We start from the raw sequence: 19,023 nt of genomic DNA on the forward strand, positions 1-19,023 counted from the left end.
TGGCCTATGATTAATAATGGACTAGCGTCTGCCAGTCACTTCGTTCTCGTGGAATGATGATGATGATTGATAAAAACTGTCCCTGGGCCTCAAATTATCTCCATACCAAATCTAAATCGGTTCAGCGGTTTATGCGTATTATAGAGGTAAACGACACAGAGTTACTTTCGCATTTATAATATTAATAGGGCTAGAAAAAACTGCTTTCAACCACCGTGCCGTGTGCCTTTGGAAGGACGGTTCATCCACTAACCCTAGAATAGTTTCTAGGGTTAGTGGATGAACCTTAGTAGAAAGCGTGCATTCTGTGACTCCGCGAGCATGAACTAGAAACCACGCCGACATCTTAAAATTAAATATATTGTAACTAATCGGTCGGGATCGGGATCGGGTCAAGAGGGCGTTCTGGGTTCTGGGGACGACCGACTGGTGGCTGGTGGCCGTCCGGTGAGTCGGCCCAGGTATCGCTGAGAAGACAGTGTGACGGCGGATCTGCTTCAGCTTCGCGCACCTTCGCGCCAGTAGGTAACTAGCGGGACAGGTGGCACGCTCTCGTTTCGGAGGCCAAGATTCTCTTTGGATCGCTGAGCCAAAACAGTTAGTTAGTTATTATAACTAAAGTTAAGAGTAGGGTTAAGGACTGATTAAAGTTATGGTTAGACACCTCAATTATATGTAATTTTGCAATTGTGTCCATTTTTAGTGGCGTTATATCCGCGGAAACTTCCACCCCACCTCAAACCTGACAACTGCCGCGGTGCTCTAGATTTATCTCCGGGAGGATTTTTGATATCATCTGAATAGTTGAATAGTGGCGATTGCGTCCCAGGGCACTGGAAGAATAAATCACAAGTCTGTACTCAAAGTGCGCTTCTTTAAAGCGATCGTTCGAGATCTTTAAATTGGTATTGGAAAGTGTGAATCTTTTGGGAACGTTCTCAAGTTTGTGGCGGGGCAATCAGTGTGGAAGGTTTTTTTATTGGTGGACGTGCTTTTGTGAGTTTGCGTTTTCTTATCTTGCATGTTCCATTTTTACGGTAATAAACAATAGTAAATAACCTTCATGTCTAAGATCGCGATCAGATCATAAAGGAATAGGTACTTATACCTTTAAAAAGATCTTGGGAAAAGTGATTTTACTTAATTTTATTACTTGGAACAGATGTAGTACATAATTATTTTCCATCGTATTTTCACGGAAACTTACGAACGTGTCTGGCTATTTCAGTCAGTCTCGGTACAAAAACTACTGACATTGACTGAACTAGCATGACAAATACGAACGTTACACAATAATTATTCGTATACGTTCGAACAATTATGCACTACATCTGCTAGGCTAATATGGTCGCCTGTTTATCATTTGTCACCATGCATGTCACGTTCTAACAAGTATGAAAGTGCGAAAGTGACGCATGACATGACAAGTGATAAAAATGCGACCATGATATCCGTGCTGTATTAAACCTTTGCAGGCATGTGGATGTTTTATCTTTATCTGACATGATGTTACCTCTAATTAAATTGCTGTATTTTCTGTATTATTTTCTTTTATGGGGGAAATTGTAATAAAAAGCATCTTCTTACTACTTTCAGTTCATTTTGAATGCACGAATCAGCGTGAGCGATCTTCAAGGTCACATCAAAACCAGTTAAAACCCCTAACCAATTTATAAATCTGAATAGGACTCCGTGAGTGGCTATAGACGGACTACCGCGAACCACGTTCGACGTGTTGCCTCCCTGTCACACTTACGTACGAATTTACAAGTGCAACAGAGATGCAACGTTGTTCGCGGTAGGCCCTCAGATTTTGTCAAGCTCAAACTGCAAGCATAATGTCAATCCGTTATATACCTACTCGGCAAAGTCAGGAAAGGGCCATGACGCAGTTATTTTATTCATTATTCAACTGTCCCAGAGGTGTTCTTGGTTTGTGCAAAACGTACATGTGCCTTTGTTACAAGACAAAAGGTGAAGTTTCAGCTAATCCTTTCATAAGGCAGTGGGCTCATTGATAGCCCAAGCGTGGACAAGTATTAATTAAAGTGTTAAAGTCAAAATCAAATCAACGGCAAAAAATCGACTACTGAATGTCCACTTTTCTCTTAAAGGTATCAGACGGAAAAGCATAGTACAAAAATAATTAATAGCTCACATTGATGGAACTGATTAAGACAAACAAATAGGGTATTTGACTGTTTTTAAAATATAGTACATTACTATAGAGGCTGGGAAACGAAGGGTTGCAGGCCATGTAACGTCACATGATAGTGTTTCATATAAATTCCATAGAAGAAACCGATTTGACTAAGAGTCAAATACCCTATTCAACAGCGAACATATTTTTGGAAGCATTCTACTTTCCTCTTAAATGAAAGTTTCAATTACTTACAGTGAGTGAATGTTAGAAGAATTAATCTATTCCTGTAAAGTCGTGTATTTCCCGTATTCACCTTCAATGGTTGCCTGTCCCCACAATTTTTCAAAAACGAGGGTTGAAAATCTTCAATAAGCGTCCTCACTTTGATCACAGTCTCAGTCTATTGTGTAGCGCTAAGGGTTGCCTCATTCAAAGACAAAGCCTTTGCGTCTACTTGCTAAAATTAGGCTTTGCTTCGATTTGACAACTATGCATCATTTTATTTGCAAGATATTTGAAAAACATCTGACAAACCCCGGCTCATACCAATGAGTTTTTAAGAACTTATTTAATTACACAAACGGGTCTACAGCGATATAATTTCAGTCTTTCCGTGACCACAGCTGGTGCAACTCAGCTGAAACGTCGGAATTAAAGGTAAAAACAATGAAATTATATCGCGGTAGACCCGTTTGTGTAATTAAATATGTGTACAAAACGCGAGAGTTTAAAGTGTTGTATTTCAGAACTTATGTACGAAATATCATTTGATATTTATACCAGTCGCTTTTCGGTGAAGGAAAACATCGTGAGGCAACCGGACTAATCCCAATAAGGTCTAGTTTACCCTCTAGGTTGGAAGGTCAGATGGCAGTCGCTTTTGTAAAAACTATTAGTGCCTACGTCAATTCTTGGGATTAGTTGCCAAGCGGACCCCAGTCTCTCATGAGCCCTGGCAAAATGCCGGGATAACCCGAGGAAGATGATGACATTTGATGTTAATAAAAGTATACAATTTATTTCTGTTGAACAATAGGGAAAATATTCCATGACTGGACCCTGCACGTAACGAAGGGCCATACAAATAATGTATAGGCATATTAGTGTACGTATGTTCGTGTGTCAAGTCAAACTGTCAGCTATAATCGCATTTATTAAGAATGGGTAAGGCTGCGTCTTCATTAAGCTGTCAGCGTTTGGAAATAGAAATTGACGTAAAAAATATGGGTGCACACATCATACTCAAAAATATGTCCCATAGCTCTTATGTCAGCGAATTAAGAACTATGTGACATATTTTTGAGTAAGTTAATTATGCATCCATATTTTTACACTTGACTGTACCTGGTGGCTGAACTACTATAGGTGGGTGAACAGGGTGAATGAACTTTTTCTTTCTTGTCAATCGTTGTCCTGGTTATGGTCTCCCGAGTCACGCTTAAAACCTTGATTTTATGGTATTTAAATTACCGAGAAAATACGATGGAAAACAATTATGCACTAGAGTTAAAGCAAGAAAAGACTGCAACGATTATGATAGCCCACTCAGTGCAAATGATATTTTAAACGTCAAACTTCTATGAAATTATGACGTATAAAATAACTTTTGCCAAAATCGCTGCACACTTTTCTTGGTCTGACTCTACATCTGTAAGAGCTATGAATAAATCAGTCAGTCTTGATCCGACCACGTAATTTTATAGACGCATCCCTAAACATTAACAGTAGTGTGGTGGTACTAGTGCTCGACATGCTAATGCCCAATAGATGACACCCTGTTGTCACCTCTATTGACAATGACTTAAGTTTCAAAATGACATGTACTGGGACCGAGCACCAGTACCACCACCTTACCTATGGAAAACAGCAAACGCTCCGCTACCTTAATACGTGTCCTCCATAACCCCAAGCAATTAATCTCGGCAACCGGCAACAATTAGGCAAGATGATGGATGCTACAAATACGCCGTGATTGAGCATCGTACTGATAACCCGCTCGGCGAAATTATTGTTTTCTTGGTTACATGTTCATACAAAAGATCACATGACCGGAGAAAATTACAAAAAGAAACATATTTTAAGTACTAAGCGTAATGTGGACAAAAACTTTCTCGTTAAAAGTTTAACCAAATAGGGAAAATGCGACTATGTAGATATTGTAGATGGATAGAATGCAATATGTGTACTTACATTTTCTCTCCACGATTTATCATCATCATCTCAGCCATAAGACGTCCACTGCTGAACATAGGCCTCCCCCTTAGGACTCACGCAAGAACGCTCCGTTATAAAACAAAACATCACGTGATCACCGATCAACTGTCTTAAGGGACCCATTGATTAACAGTCCGTTAATTATTAACTTTTAACAGTTTTAACTGACAGGCTGATATCATCCGGCGAACTGGATCAGTGGGCCCCGTTAGAAAACGAAGTTCTCGGTCTGGATCAAATTTTTTGGTTGTAACCGGTAAACCGGATATCAGATGACGTGTTTCTTGTTTTATCTAGTATTTGTGACAGTTTATAATTCACTGAAGCAGATAAAATAATGTTGTCACGTCCAAAAAGTTCGTGATGATCATGAATTCCACAGACGTATGTCTATTGAACTCCGGACAGGGCACTTTGAAGTACGACTTTAATGGAAAAACTTTCGAAGGCTGACTCACCTACCCGATTGGACTTTGCCACCTTTTTGCTCTTTGTACTTAGGGGCCAAAGTAATCAAGACTACGCAAAAACAATACTGGGGAGGATGAAAAGGAGAAAAGTTAGGTTTCTATTGTGCCCCACCAAGCATAACAGCCGCAACATCAGTTGTTTTAACCTATCGGATGTGTGTGGCGGCTCGAGTCTGCACTCAAAAAGCGCGTCTTTAAGGGCTCATGTAGTTTAGACGATGCGAGAATTCGCATGCGAGTTTCATTACATTGCAATTTTTGATCGGTCGGGTGAATTGGACGTAACCAACAGTCCGTAATGTAACTAAAATCGCATGTGAGTTCGCGCGCCGTCTAACAGCCCTAAAGGGATCGTTCGGGATCTTTAAAGGGGTATTGGAAAGTGTGAATGTTTTGGGAATGTTCTCAAGTTTGCAGCGGGGCAATCAGTGTGGAACGATTTTTATTGTGGACGTGCTTATGTGTGTTGCATTTTCTTAAAATCTAAAATCATGGGTCTTGATTCGGTCGTGCTCGTGCCGTATACATACAGCAGAAAAATCGTTTTGTAAAAAAAAGCAAAAATAATGCAAATTTTCTTCAGGCTCCTTATTTATCACAGAGGTTAAGTGTACGTATATTCGTCGTGTAACCTAAACTACGTTTATGGAAAGTTTCATAGAACGTGATGGCTAGCCTGAACGTCAGCTGCCCCTCCGTTGGCTGATTGAGGAACCACCCAAACACATTAATTAGTAGGTAATAGCAAAGACATATGTACCTTCGTATAAGACGAATGAAGTCTAAGGAAAAAACGTGCCTCGGAATTCAAGTAAAAGTCATTCTCGAATAGATGCCGCACACACCTTTAGCCTATCCTCGGCTAGATGGCGTGACGACACCGTTTCATATTTAACACTTTTAACACATAGATATCAGTGAATGAACATGGATCAAAATGATATAAAAATAATAAAATCATTTATCCATATATATACATTTTTTGATAACTTTATACGTTTTCATTTTGAGTTTTAGTCGTGTGTCGATAGATGGCAGTAAATTTACAGTGACTACAAAATTTACAATGACAGTACCCCTCTATACTATCTATTCTTTTTGGTAATAGTTATTTTTAGTAAATATCTTGTGCCTAACCTAATACTAAATTAAAAGAGTCCGCTGATTATAAGTCCGTGGTGGAGTAAACGTCAGCTGGTGGTAGTCAGGTATGTGGTTCGGTTGCCTGATCTTTTCGTGCCGCAATGTTACAAATATAAATTGTAAGCAATGTGTCAGTCAGTTCAGGAGTCTGAACTGAATGTAAGAACGTTCCTATGTTGCTGCGTCAGTAATTATAGGAATGATTATAAATATTACAAAAGTACTTAAAAATAAATTATTTTCCATCATTTTGTTGTTTTTTTGCCTGAGAGGTGAACAAAAAAAAGTGACTTCTTCCTAACCTAAACCAAGCAATTATATGTTAAAAAAACAACATCTTAACAAACTTTAAAATGAAAAATACAAAATTCAATTAATTTATATTTTCACACGTTTTAGGATTGAAAATATCTAAATGTCAACCACCTGGTACCTAGGTAATGTTAGAAATTCCTCCAGCACCGCAAACTTTACGTTTGTTCCTAGGTCTAGAATGTTCCAAAGCAAATCTATATTCAACGAGGAACGTTCGGCAGCCGGCATTGTTTCAGTCCATGAAAACTAGATGGCATGCTACTCAGTTAAACTGTTTGGAACATTCCTAAATCGACTTCTAAAATTTTTGGGTCAGACCGATGAAAGCTACGGGTAATTGTAGATGGCATTTTTCTGGGTTCCATGCGAGAGGCAGATAAGATTTTAACTCTCTAGGGAGTCTAGGGAAACGACAGTCATATATATAATCAGAAGGCAAGCTGAATCCTGAACAACACGACGCGTCTTAGGTTCAGCGATTTGTCCAAACTATCATTAAATTTTTGTTATTCAATATAAAATTCGACGATTAGTCTGGCCTAGGTATGTACCTACTTATATCATCGCCTAGTAGGCAGTAGTAGTAGGAGTACAAGCTTTGCTTAGTTTGGGGTTAAGTTGACCTGTAAAAAAAATATGTCTTTTGCTGACACCACATTTTATTATTTGGAAAAAAATGTGCCTCATAAATATAGAGAACAAAATGATAATGAAACATGTAAGTTATCAGATATGAACAGAGATAATTATATGAAGTTCTCAGCATGATTATACATTATTCTCATGGCATTAAAGTACAAAATGAACAATAATCTTACAATTTAAGAGTTTCATTCAAATAAATAAATAAATATTATGGGACAATCTTACACAAATCGAACTAGTCCCACCGTAAGCTCAATAAGGCTTGTGTTGGGGGTACTAGACGACGATATACAGTGTGGAAAGATAAGTCGGGTTCCTTTTTTAAAATAAAGGAATGTCTCCTTTAAGTAAAATGAGCCACCTTAAGGATTTAAGGTAGTTTCCCTCCAGGGCCCAACTTATCTTTCCACACTGTATATAATATATAGGTACATAATTATAAGTATTTAAAACCTCCATACCTAAGGCACAAATATTTGTGATGAACACACAAATTAATGCCCTTACCGGGATTCGAAGGCAGTCAAGACTAGGCTACGGAGGCCGTTAAAATTATTCAAAGGTTGATTTAAGACTAACCCAGGCGACTAGTGGAACTTTTAACTAATTCCAGATCATTTGCATTATAAGCGAAATTATTCCCATTCCACGGCTGCAAACACTGAGTTTCAATAATATTGTAATTTAGCTACAATCTGGCTCAAAACTTCACGGCTACCCCTTCATTAATGCCATGTTAATTGTTTTAGGGGTCGCGTAGACCTTCACTATGTTATGATACACTTATATCAAAGAGAATTTGAAATAGACAGTTACTGTCCTGGTAAATTATGTGCCTACAGTACATTTACTGCCATCTTTCGACAGAAGATTAAAACTGTTAGAACGGCATTTGACTTTGATCATTATTCTTTCACTGATATGTATTAACTTGTTACATATTAATATTAACGCCATCTACTCGAGAGTTGGCTGAAGGTTATGGCGCCATCGCTCGAATAGATTGCACCATACCTTTGGCCTAGTGTCGAGTAGATGGCGTTAATATTAATATTTAACAAGTTAACACATATCAGTGAAAGAATAAGGATCAAAGTCAAATGACGTTCTAACAGTTTTAATCTTCTGTCGATCTGGCAGTAAATTTACAGCGGCTACATAATTTACTTTGACAATCCGCCTCTATACACTCTACTATTAATATTAACTACACATTGTGTTTTAATGACATTTGCATGATCTGCTCGTCCCATTGATGATTGTCTAGGTATGTAATGGCGGAAACGTGACTATTCTGATGGGACATTAAGAATATGAACAATATAATGTAATTTTATATGACTATGGCGTTTGTTCTTCGTTTGTTGCATCTGTTTCAGTTACAACTGAACAAAAAAAAAATACAATGTAGCCCGATAAATTATTAGTACGAAAATATGAAAGAAATCTGGTGCTGAATATAAGCGATTAAGCGATAAGACATTACGGCTGATCATGCAATTTTAAATTAAGTACCTATGACAAAGCATACATTGGTCACAATACTTACAATTTTAACATCCTTACCGGCATTTAAATTAAAGTATATATAAAATAAAATTACTTATTACCGATTATATTCCACTCATTGTGATTATGACTAAATAAGGAAGGTAAACAAGACAAATCAACTATTATCAATTTTATCACAGATTAATATAACAGCTCGTGGTCGAATGACTAGCAAATAAAATCAGCGCGTAAACTAAGTACTTAGTCGATAAACAAATTCTGTCACAGTCAAAGATGTAGGTATGTTCATACATATAATTAATTACCAACCATCAATTAATCAAAGATAGCGTATCAAAATTCTACTTCTAGTATCTATTTTTATCTTTAAATATCAACCTTAATGATTGAAAATAAAGTACATTTTCCAATTTTCGTTTCAACAAGATTCAAATCATGGCAGTTTGTCTTTAGCTCCATGCTTAGGTATACGAAGTGATTTGGTGATAGCACCGCAGTTGGTCACAATGTGTCATAGTTTGCTGGTCTTCGCAGTTCTCCTGGCGGCGGTGACGGCAGGTCGGTCGCCACATGCTGATTTGGTGGACAAACTGGAAAGGAGTCCGGAAGGCGGGAGATATTCTTCCGATGTTTTTGAAGACGGCAGGCTTGATTTGGTATGTGTTGATGGTCATGTGCTTGAACAATAATAGGGCTAAGGACTTAAATAGATTGAGTTATGTACCTAATTCCTTGTGTTTTACGTAAGATAACGCTATCGTAGTTGTAGAGATAACTGACCCCCCTGCATATAATCTTGTTTGCAGGGGGCCAAGTATCTATGCAGCTATTGTATATGGTTAAACAGACATGCAACTTCACATTGACTTAGGATCTTAAATTTTGTGTTTGTATGTTTGTTCGCGATAAACTCAAAAACCACGGAACGGATTTTCATGCGGTTTTCACCTATCAATAGAGTGGAAGGTTTAGGTGTATAATTTGTTAACCCGTGCGAAGCCGGGGCGGGTCGCTAGTTATAATTAAAATTGGTTATCCCAACAAACTGTCATCTGCCGTCTGCCTTAGCTATGATTTCTCCTTTCTGTTATTGTTTTAAAGCAAATATTGGCATCCGAAATACCAGGAGATTACCCATGTAGTTTGTGGATGGTGCTCTAAATATGAGCCTCTTAACTTCAAACTCAGATAAATCCACCCTCTTAGGAAATATGTATCCTATTACTTTTTCTTCATATTAAAATCCCGAAATCTGACAGTTGGATTTATCCGAGTTCGAGGTAAGCATCGCCTAAACAATTATTTTGAATTTTTTTACTTAGGTATAATTGAATTTAAATTGTATTTGCACGTTTTATTGCAGGAAAGTGTGATCAGAAAATACCAGTACCCCTACGAATCCCACCATGTAGTGACGGAAGATGGATATATCCTGGGAGCCGTCCGTATCCCCCATGGGAGGGATCAGAACAACCAGCCAGGCTCCAAGCCAGTGGTCCTGATATTGCACGGGCTCCTCTCTTCTTGTGCTGACTTTGTGCTGTTGGGACCTGGTCATGCTTTATGTAAGTACATGCAATTTTAGCTTAAGTATTAGAAAATAATTAAGACATGGGTGAAAAAAAAAACAATTACATGACATCGAAAACATTGAAAAGCTCAATTAATGACCCGTATATAAAGACAGCAGTTAATAGATCAAAATATCTCTTCCAGCTTACATGCTTGCCGAAGAAGGTTACGACGTGTGGCTTCTAAACTCTCGTGGCAACTTCCACTCCAGAAATCACACGACTTTGGACCCTAACAGGCGAGGGGACCCCTCCTTCTGGGCGTTCAGTTGGGAAGAAATTGGCCGATTCGACCTTCCAGCATACATCGACTACATCTTAGAGGTCACGGGACAAGAGAAGTTTCACTTCATTGGTCATTCCCAAGGAGCGACTTCATTCTTAGTCGGCATGTCGATGAGACCTGAATATAATGAGAAGATCATCTCCTTCCAAGGTTTAGCTCCTGCAGCTTTCTTTCACAATAATAGGAATCCGGTCTTTCTTAACGTTGCTCCGTTTGAAAGGGTTTTAGAAGTAAGTGGATTTAAATTGTATACTTCTGAAACACAATTTAATAAGACTTTGAAATTTCATCGAAGTCATTGCAGCCATTGCCGAATTGTAGGTACACAGGTAGGTAGGTAGTAGTTATTGTTGACCAAAGTCGAATTTTGAAGTAGCAATTTACTTGCCAAGTTTTACCCATAAATTTTCAGGTTTTCAAAAGTGTTAAGTATGTAAAATTCGATGAATTGTAAAGCTAATCGATGACCAATTATCTTAAAATTTACGGTTTTCGGCAGTCACTCGCTGGTCAGCTAGGCATCCACGAAATCTTGGGCAGGAACGACGCGCTCACGCCACTGCTCATGCAAGTGTGCCGTGACGGGCTCTTCACACAAACGCTCTGCAAGCTGCTCGTCCAATACGACCGGAATGATGGGATTTTCAACACGGTGAGTGAACTAAAAATATGGTATCACGAATCACGGCCATACATAAAGCCTAATTAAGTCAGAGGGTAAGCCTAGTTTACCCTTTGGGTTGGAAGGTCAGATGGCAGTCGCTTTCGTAAAACTAGTGCCTACGCAAAATCTTGGGATTAGTTGTCAAGCGGACCCCAGGCTCCCATCAGCCGTCGCAAAATGCCGGGACAACGCGAGGATGATGATGATTCACGGTCATACATACAAGTTTAATCATATAGGTTTTTACTTAAGTTTTACTTATGCGAAAATATGACATTGCTAGAAAATAGGTAAAAATGGAGCAAAGCAGTTATACTTATAAATAATAGAATAAAAAGATAGTCTCGAACCAGGGGCCCACAGATTACCATTTCGCCTGACGATATCAGCCTGTCAGTTAAACGCAAAAGATGACAGTTCCGAACAACTGACAGGCTGATATCGTCCGGCGAACTAGTAATCTATGGGCCCCTTTACAGAAGGTTGGATGGTACACTTGAAAAAAGTACCTATGAACTTTGTAAACTAAACTATTTTAATTAAATTTCAGACGATGTTCCCAGCATTCCTTGGCCACGCCCCGTCTGGCTCATCAATACGTCAACTCACGCATTACGGCCAAAACATCAGATTCGGCACTTTCAGCCGTTTCCACTATGGTTACATCCAGAACCTGATCACCTACGGCAGGATAGACCCTCCCCCGTTCAACTTGAATCTAATAACCGCTAGATCGTACTTGCACTATGCTCTCAGTGATTTAGAGGCTGACTATAGGGACGTTATGCTGCTAGAAGAGCTGCTGCCGAATGCAAGGGCCATTCAAGTGCCGAGGGCTGGCTTCACTCATATAGAGTTTATTTGGGGTATGGATGCTAGGGAGCAAGTGTATGAGACGGCTCTTCAAATGATGAGGGAGGCGGAGAGTTTACAATAAACGTTTTTTCTAGTTTTTAATTGTGTTTTTGTTAATTAAAATAAAAAGCAAAATATATTTTTTGTAACACATTCCTACATATTTACATACTGACACAGGTATATTTTTTAACATTCATTGGGCACATTTAGAGTCTGTGCGGAAAGAGAAGAGTCTACTTATATAGGAATGTTGGAATGTATGCGGCCTAATATATTCCAGGACTTCTCTTTCCGAACAGACTCTAATTCCGACGTCCTATTCGAATTGTTGAACTGGCAGGTTATGACAAATGCGTATGATTACTTTTACTAGAAAAAATAAAAAAGTCAATACTTGTCAAACATTACGACATTCTGAACTCTGCCCTCTTAAAGCAATTGGCGGTAACTAATTTTTAGACATTTCGAGATATTTGAGAAAACGTGAAAATTGATTTCGCGTCACCATAGGGTGAGTTAATTTTAACTGCGACAGAATTTTCATATAATCATGTGTCTTTTTTATCATATATAGGGTTGTTATCATAAAAATATTATTTTTTTGTCGTTTATTTGAGATACCGCTATTACGCTACGTATTATTAGGTTTTATTTCTTAGTTGTCGCTGTTTCCCTTAGCGTCGGTATATAAAGCTCCCTACAAAAGTAAGTGTATATATTTTGGCTGCAAATGAATAAGAATTGCATACAAAAAACATATTGGTATATTGTAATAATATATTTAATAGTCAAAGATAGAAATTGTAACTTAAATTTAAAGAAAATAAATCATTTTCTATGTTTTTGATGACATGAAACTATGCGCTGGATACAGGTAATTCGTACCAAAATTTCATTATATTGGATGGTATTATATTTTTCATTGATTTTATTATATTGCGCTTTTTTATTTTCGAATATACCTGCAGGCTTATCCTTTTTCTTTGGAGGTGGGAGCACTTTTGATTTTAATACAATACAATACAATACAATACTCTTTATTGCACACCTCACATACACGTAGTTTACAATAAATGAACAATAACATAAACAAAGACAATAAATAAATAAATTAATATCTCTATATCTTGCTTTAGTTTTTTGTGAAGTTTTAAACTTTCTCTGAGCAGTTTATTTTTCCTGGCCAACTCCATTAACATTTTTATTTTCCTGCTAGACATAGTAAATCTGAAATATATTTTTTTTCAATAATTTGGCCCGAAAATCGCAACGTAAGAGTTACGTAAGGTCGTGTGCGTCTAAATAAAATATAATATACATATCTATTAAGGATGACTTAAGCTAGACCGGGCCGGGGCCGGGGCGGAGCTTCCGGCGCTTCGTTTTGTATAAATAAATTAATACTGCGTAATTAGCACAAAAAACGAAATACTTATAGGTCGATATTAAGACATCCTTTAATTTTAATTTTTAACTTTATTTCAAATATCTGTTTTTGACGAAGAGTATTTCGTACTCATACCCATAACGAATAATATTAACCTATATAAAATATACGAAACTCACTAAACACCTAACATTCCGATTGTATTTATGTATTTGTGATCCATTGAAATTCAATCAAGTGCTAATTATAAAAAATGACTCTTACCTTAAATCTGTTCAATTAAGCTGGTCACTTTAATTCTCTTTAATCTACTTTTTTAAGCATGAATGGTAATTTCAAAGAATTATGCAAATATTTCTCCTCGCTGTGTTAACAACAATTCGTAATGACAATGAGTTACTAGATAGGTAGGTACTAATTGCACGAAGGACAGTAGGTATCTTGCATACAGAATACTTAGCGATTTGGCCGTAACTAAAGATACGGTCACTCGCCTTCTAATAGTTCGTCTTAAAAAATAGTTTTTTGTAGCAGTTTGGCAGTAATTGACTATATACTGCTATATACCTTAGGAATATTAGACTACTGCTAAATGGCTTCGAAAACTGTGGGAAAATTGAGATATGCAAAATATTCTTTGCGGTTTTTAGTCATGTTATAGATAAAATACGACTTTTTTGTTTCGTACACCTTATGCAGAATGTTTTAAGGTAGACGATGGTATAACTAACTCAAAAATGCTTTTTTTTGAGACACCGCCAATTGCTTTAAGAGGGCAGAACTGTCCCTTTAGGTTGTGCTATTTGATTAATTAGGATCAAAGAACTGACAAATCTCAGAAAAACTTTCATCAATCTAATAGGTTTGTTTTTAGGATCAAATGTCTCTATGGGACCCATTGCAATAAAGCAATACAAAAGTCAGAAATGATAGTCAAAGTCCGACAATCGTACTTCACTCGCGAAACGCCCCTAACAAAATGATAAGTGACCGTGACGTCAAGGTCACTGAGAGTCCATCTTGAAGTATGGAGTGTATGGAAAAAACAAGATAATTGCTTTTTTGTCGGTGAAATATTGCGTTTAGGTACATAGTTGCTATACAATCTTTTTTTGGATAAAATTTAAGGAATCGAATGTTATCCTTACTTATTTCCTTCTTGAAAGTTAAAAATAAACTTAAATTTTGGAACTTTCAGGTCCTGTATTTTTCTATTATTTCCCAATTTCCATATATTATTTTAATATCCACATTATTGCTCGTTTGCTATCTATTTTACTAGGTTTTGTTATAAAATTCAACATGTGTCATCATCCCTATTAGGAGCATGATATCCCTTCCCTCTTGTAGAACTTTACAAATTTACTTCAATTGGTATGTATCAAATCCTTGGTTGAAAGAGTAGATACAAAGCTATCCTATATGTATATTGATCTTGTAGGTACCTACTCAGTATTCCATGACTTAACATACAATTTCGCTGCTTTGCTAAGGTTTACAGCGGCCATTATCTGAATTGTAGAGTGTGGTTTATAGGGTAACAAACGCAGAAAGCCCCCAAATGCCTTTATTTCCTTGCTAGGATGTTCCGGATAACAAACGAGTGCCGCTAAGTTACAATCTCCGATTTATATCAGGAGCCCGGGTAGGGAAGGAGTGGAGAATACCAACCCTTTAACGGGCGCTAACGGGCTTTAATTCAAGCCACATCGCCATTATAATAGTCCTAAACATACTGTTTAGTAAAAAATATGATTGTTAAATAATATATTTAACATAAAGATAATTTTTAATATGAGCGCGGGTGGCCTAGCGGTAAGATCGTGTGACTTGCAATCCGGAAGTCGCGGATTCAAACCCTGGCTTTTACCAATGCGTTTATGTACGAAATATCATTTGATATTTACCAGTCGCTTTTAGGTGAAGGAAAACATCGTGAGGAAACCGGACTAATCCCAATAAGGCCTAGTTTACCCTCTGGGTTCGACGATCGATTCGACGAAAACGATCGTCAAGGTCGTATCAAAACCATAACAAATTATAAAATCAGAATCGACTTTAATAACAAAACTTCCGTGCGATACAGATATATTAAATATATTAAGAACGGGTCACTCACGTATTTTAAGTCGGAAAACGGTCGACATGTTTCACTCCGTACCGAGCTGAGTCATCGGAGGGCTGCGGCCCGCAGTCTGCGCCGGTCTGTCACCGTCAACCATGGTCTAATAAAACATGGTCTTCCATTCCCAGAGTGACACGCGATTACGTCACAATAACATTGCCACTTTATTTCAACATAACATGTTACATGGGTACATTATACCTATGGTTAATAAGTTAAAATATTTCTTTATAATTTTATAATTTTCATTTATATGTATTTTAGCTTAAATTTTACAATAACACGTCATTTTTAATTACTCGTTAGCAATATCTTCCGATTCACGAAAGAAATTTCAGACTTTCGGGTAATTCTGTTTATACTACTGGCAACACAGGATAGCGCTGTGGACATTTGACAATTCGGATCTAGATAACTTCATGCCCTGACCGTCATCCTTGTCGAACGCGTGTTAATTGTTATTTCCTTCTCGCTCAGTGTCAGCAGTCGCAGTGTTTTCCAAACTTTTCACGTCGTAAGCTTGGTAATTAATGTGTAACTGTGAATTAGTTTTTTAAACGTTTGTCTTGTATAGATAAATAAAGTTTAATTTAATACATTAGATTTGTTTTATTTTACTATGTTTCTACATGAATAACTTAAAATTAATGCCGTTAAAATAATTTTCACCGTTGGTTAAAATTCTCCCACATTTCAAAGTTTGAGAACCTGTAAACAGCATGATGACGTAGGCGCGTGTCAGTTAGGTCATACGCGAATCTCGGAATGGAGTACCAGGCGGAGTATATTATTATACCATGCCGTCAACGTGATGATCGTCCTCGGTACGGAGTGAAACATGACGAGCGTTTTTCGACTTAAAATACGTAAGTGACCCGTTCTTAATATATTTAATAATTATGTTAGAATCGACTTCCAAGTCATCACCACCACGACCAGTGAAACCTGTGTCGAAACGTCGGTAAATAAAGGTAATTGAACAAAATTCGCGTTAGACCCGTCTATAAATGTGAGTTAATATGGGTTCCAAGTCATCTCCGCCGTTTCCCCGTCCACAGGCATCTCGAGGTAATACTACTCTAATTCCAAAGATCGATTCGGTGACGGAGTTATCGGAATTGCTGCCATTTCTCCGGATTCCGGCGATCTGTACGGATTAGAGGTGAATCAATTGATTCTAGACTTCAGGATGTGAGGGCTTTTATGTATTGTTTCTTATTATGTTAGAGACGTGTGGTGGAGTGTAAGGGGCCCACTGATTAACAGTCCGCCGCCGGACGGTATCGGCCTGTCAGTTAGAACAAAATTTTGACAGTTCCGAACAACTGACAGGCCGATACCGTCCGGCGGACTGTTAATCAGTGGGCCCCTTTAGGGATAACTCACGCTAGACTGGGCCGTGTCCGGGCCGGAGCTTCCGGCGCATCGTTTTCTATGGAATGCATCACGTGATCACCTGTCAAGTCATAGAAAAGTAAGAGCCGGAAGCTCCGGCCCAGACACGCCTCGGTCTAACGTGAGTCATCCTTTATTGCGCTCATGTCTATCCAATATTCAAATTAACTCGTGTCGCTCAGTCGTGTTTTAAAATTCGCCACTTCCTATTTTTGGCGCTTGTATTGTAATAAGTAATACGCGATTTAATACGTTTATCTTGAATAAAGTACTCAAGTACCTTACCTACTCATAGTTTACTCAAGAAATTGCAGTACGAGTAATAACTTGCCTGTCTAAACCCCGCTTAAGATATAAAATATCCATAGCTGAAGATGTTTTAGTAGAAGTACCCAGCTCAAATATTAAGATATGGTAATACTTACTTATGGAAGATACCTGAAAGACTATCATTAAAACTCCACGACAAATTTTTAGTTCCGCTCCTGCCCGGATTTTTGACATTTGGGTCAGCAATTCAGTCGGCAGTAATATCGTGCTGCAATACCTACCGCTGGTGTAGTCTGTATTCGAAGGGTACCTTTAACCAAAACCTTTTCGACGCCGTGTCAAACACAGAAGCAGTCACTTGGACGCCACGTGACCGAAGTGTCACAACTGAAATTGAACTTTATGCATATGCACGTAGGTCTATGTTGCTCTGTGGTTTGGGACCGATTAATCCGTCTTTGGCGTTGGACCTGCGGTGCAGATATATCGGTCATTGGCGTCCAAAAGGTTAAAATGACAAGGTAGAAAAACCTTTTAACTTTCCAAAGAACCTATGTTCCTAGAGACCAAGAAAAGTCTGCAGCGATTTTGATAGCCCACGCAGTGCAAATGTGATTTATACGTCATAATTTCATAGAAGTTCGACATTTAAAATAACACTTGCACTGCGTGGGCTATCAAAATCGCTGCAGACTTTTCTTGTTCTAACTCTATGTGTGTCTATATGTGTCTTGTGTGTATGTGGCTGGTGTTTTGCCGCACGCGGAGTTAAAAGTATACGACTATATAATAGGTAGTAGGTGTGGTGTTTCGGCGGTTCCGTGGGAATCTGCCAAATCCTACACCGGAACATGCGACAGAACTGAAAACCGCCGTGTCGCAGAAATAATTTTTAGCTAGTAAGATTTTAACTATTGTATGTATGTTAGTTTCTATGGGCCTTAGTTGCCTGATAATAAATGATAATTTATAGATTTAAATGTTGCGATTTTATAGCAACTTAAAAAAAAACAAAGCCCAATAGGCTAAACTTTAATAATGCAACTATAACCAAAACGATTATTTCCATCACAAAAACTTTCGCCATCTGTTTAAAGGTTAACCAACGAAAAGTTAAAACGGCCGCCATTATTTAAGCAACAAAAACTGCTCAGTTGGGGGCGTTTCTCAAACTCCGTGCAAATAAAACAAATAACTAGCTTTATGATTAAACAAAGTAGAACGGAACTGGGATTTGGAATATTTTGTCGGCAGTTTTGTTTATTAAGCTCATGGAAGCGTCCGCTCCTCGCCGCTGAGGCATAGATAAAAAAATAGGTACTTACATAGTTTTAGTCCCAATACGACTATTATTTTCGTAGTCGACATCTAGCATCGAGAAGCGGAATTATTAATATGCTGCAAAGTAGGTGTCGGTTAAAAACTAAGTAATTATTCCGAATCACGCTTGACTGCACATTTCTAATAGGTTTTCCTGTCATCTATAGGTAAAGAACTATTTTGCGTATTTTTTTCAAAATTTTGGATCAGTAGTTTCGGAGATAAAGGGGGAGGGAATGGTCGTACAGACAGACAGACGCACGAGTGATCCTATAAGGGTTCCGCTTTTCCTTTTGAGGTACGGAACCCTAAAAAATAGAAGCATATGGGGAGGACACAATCTAATATACATATAGATATTTATTCGATATCCGATACTAAGTGAAATGAGAAAAATCAGTTATCACATACCTTTGGGTATGATAACAGCTGTCATCTCAATACAATTTTGCGTTTGAATGTTATAAATTGTCACAGTATCAATGCCAAGTCAAAAATATAATATCATAATAATAAATCACCTTCAATATCGATGAATCATATTTCAAGCATTCTTTACTTCAAGATACCGCGAGGGGCTCTCTTATTTATATCAATTTTATTTGATCTTGTGTCGAGCCTGCCAATAATAGTTGAGTGAATCGCTTGATAAAGTCAAGATAAAGTATTCTTATACGTTTATCGTACCGTTTATTACGGTGGTTA

General features: G+C 37.8%; 1 protein-coding gene across 1 annotated transcript; it reads left to right on the top strand.

The window, feature by feature from the left end:
* Window positions 1–8,948: 8,948 nt before the first annotated feature.
* On the top strand, window positions 8,949–11,923 carry LOC134791557 (lipase 1-like). The gene is made up of 5 exons (XM_063762605.1): window positions 8,949–9,000; window positions 9,765–10,011; window positions 10,139–10,628; window positions 10,799–10,951; window positions 11,514–11,923. The coding sequence occupies exons 1-5, from the start codon at window positions 8,949–8,951 to the stop codon at window positions 11,898–11,900; spliced, it is 1,329 nt and encodes a 442-aa protein (XP_063618675.1). The 3' UTR covers window positions 11,901–11,923.
* The last annotated feature ends 7,100 nt before the right edge of the window (window positions 11,924–19,023 follow it).

The sequence above is a fragment of the Cydia splendana genome, chromosome 6 (assembly GCF_910591565.1).
Source record: "Cydia splendana chromosome 6, ilCydSple1.2, whole genome shotgun sequence".
In the NCBI taxonomy this organism is placed as follows: Eukaryota; Metazoa; Arthropoda; class Insecta; order Lepidoptera; family Tortricidae; genus Cydia; species Cydia splendana.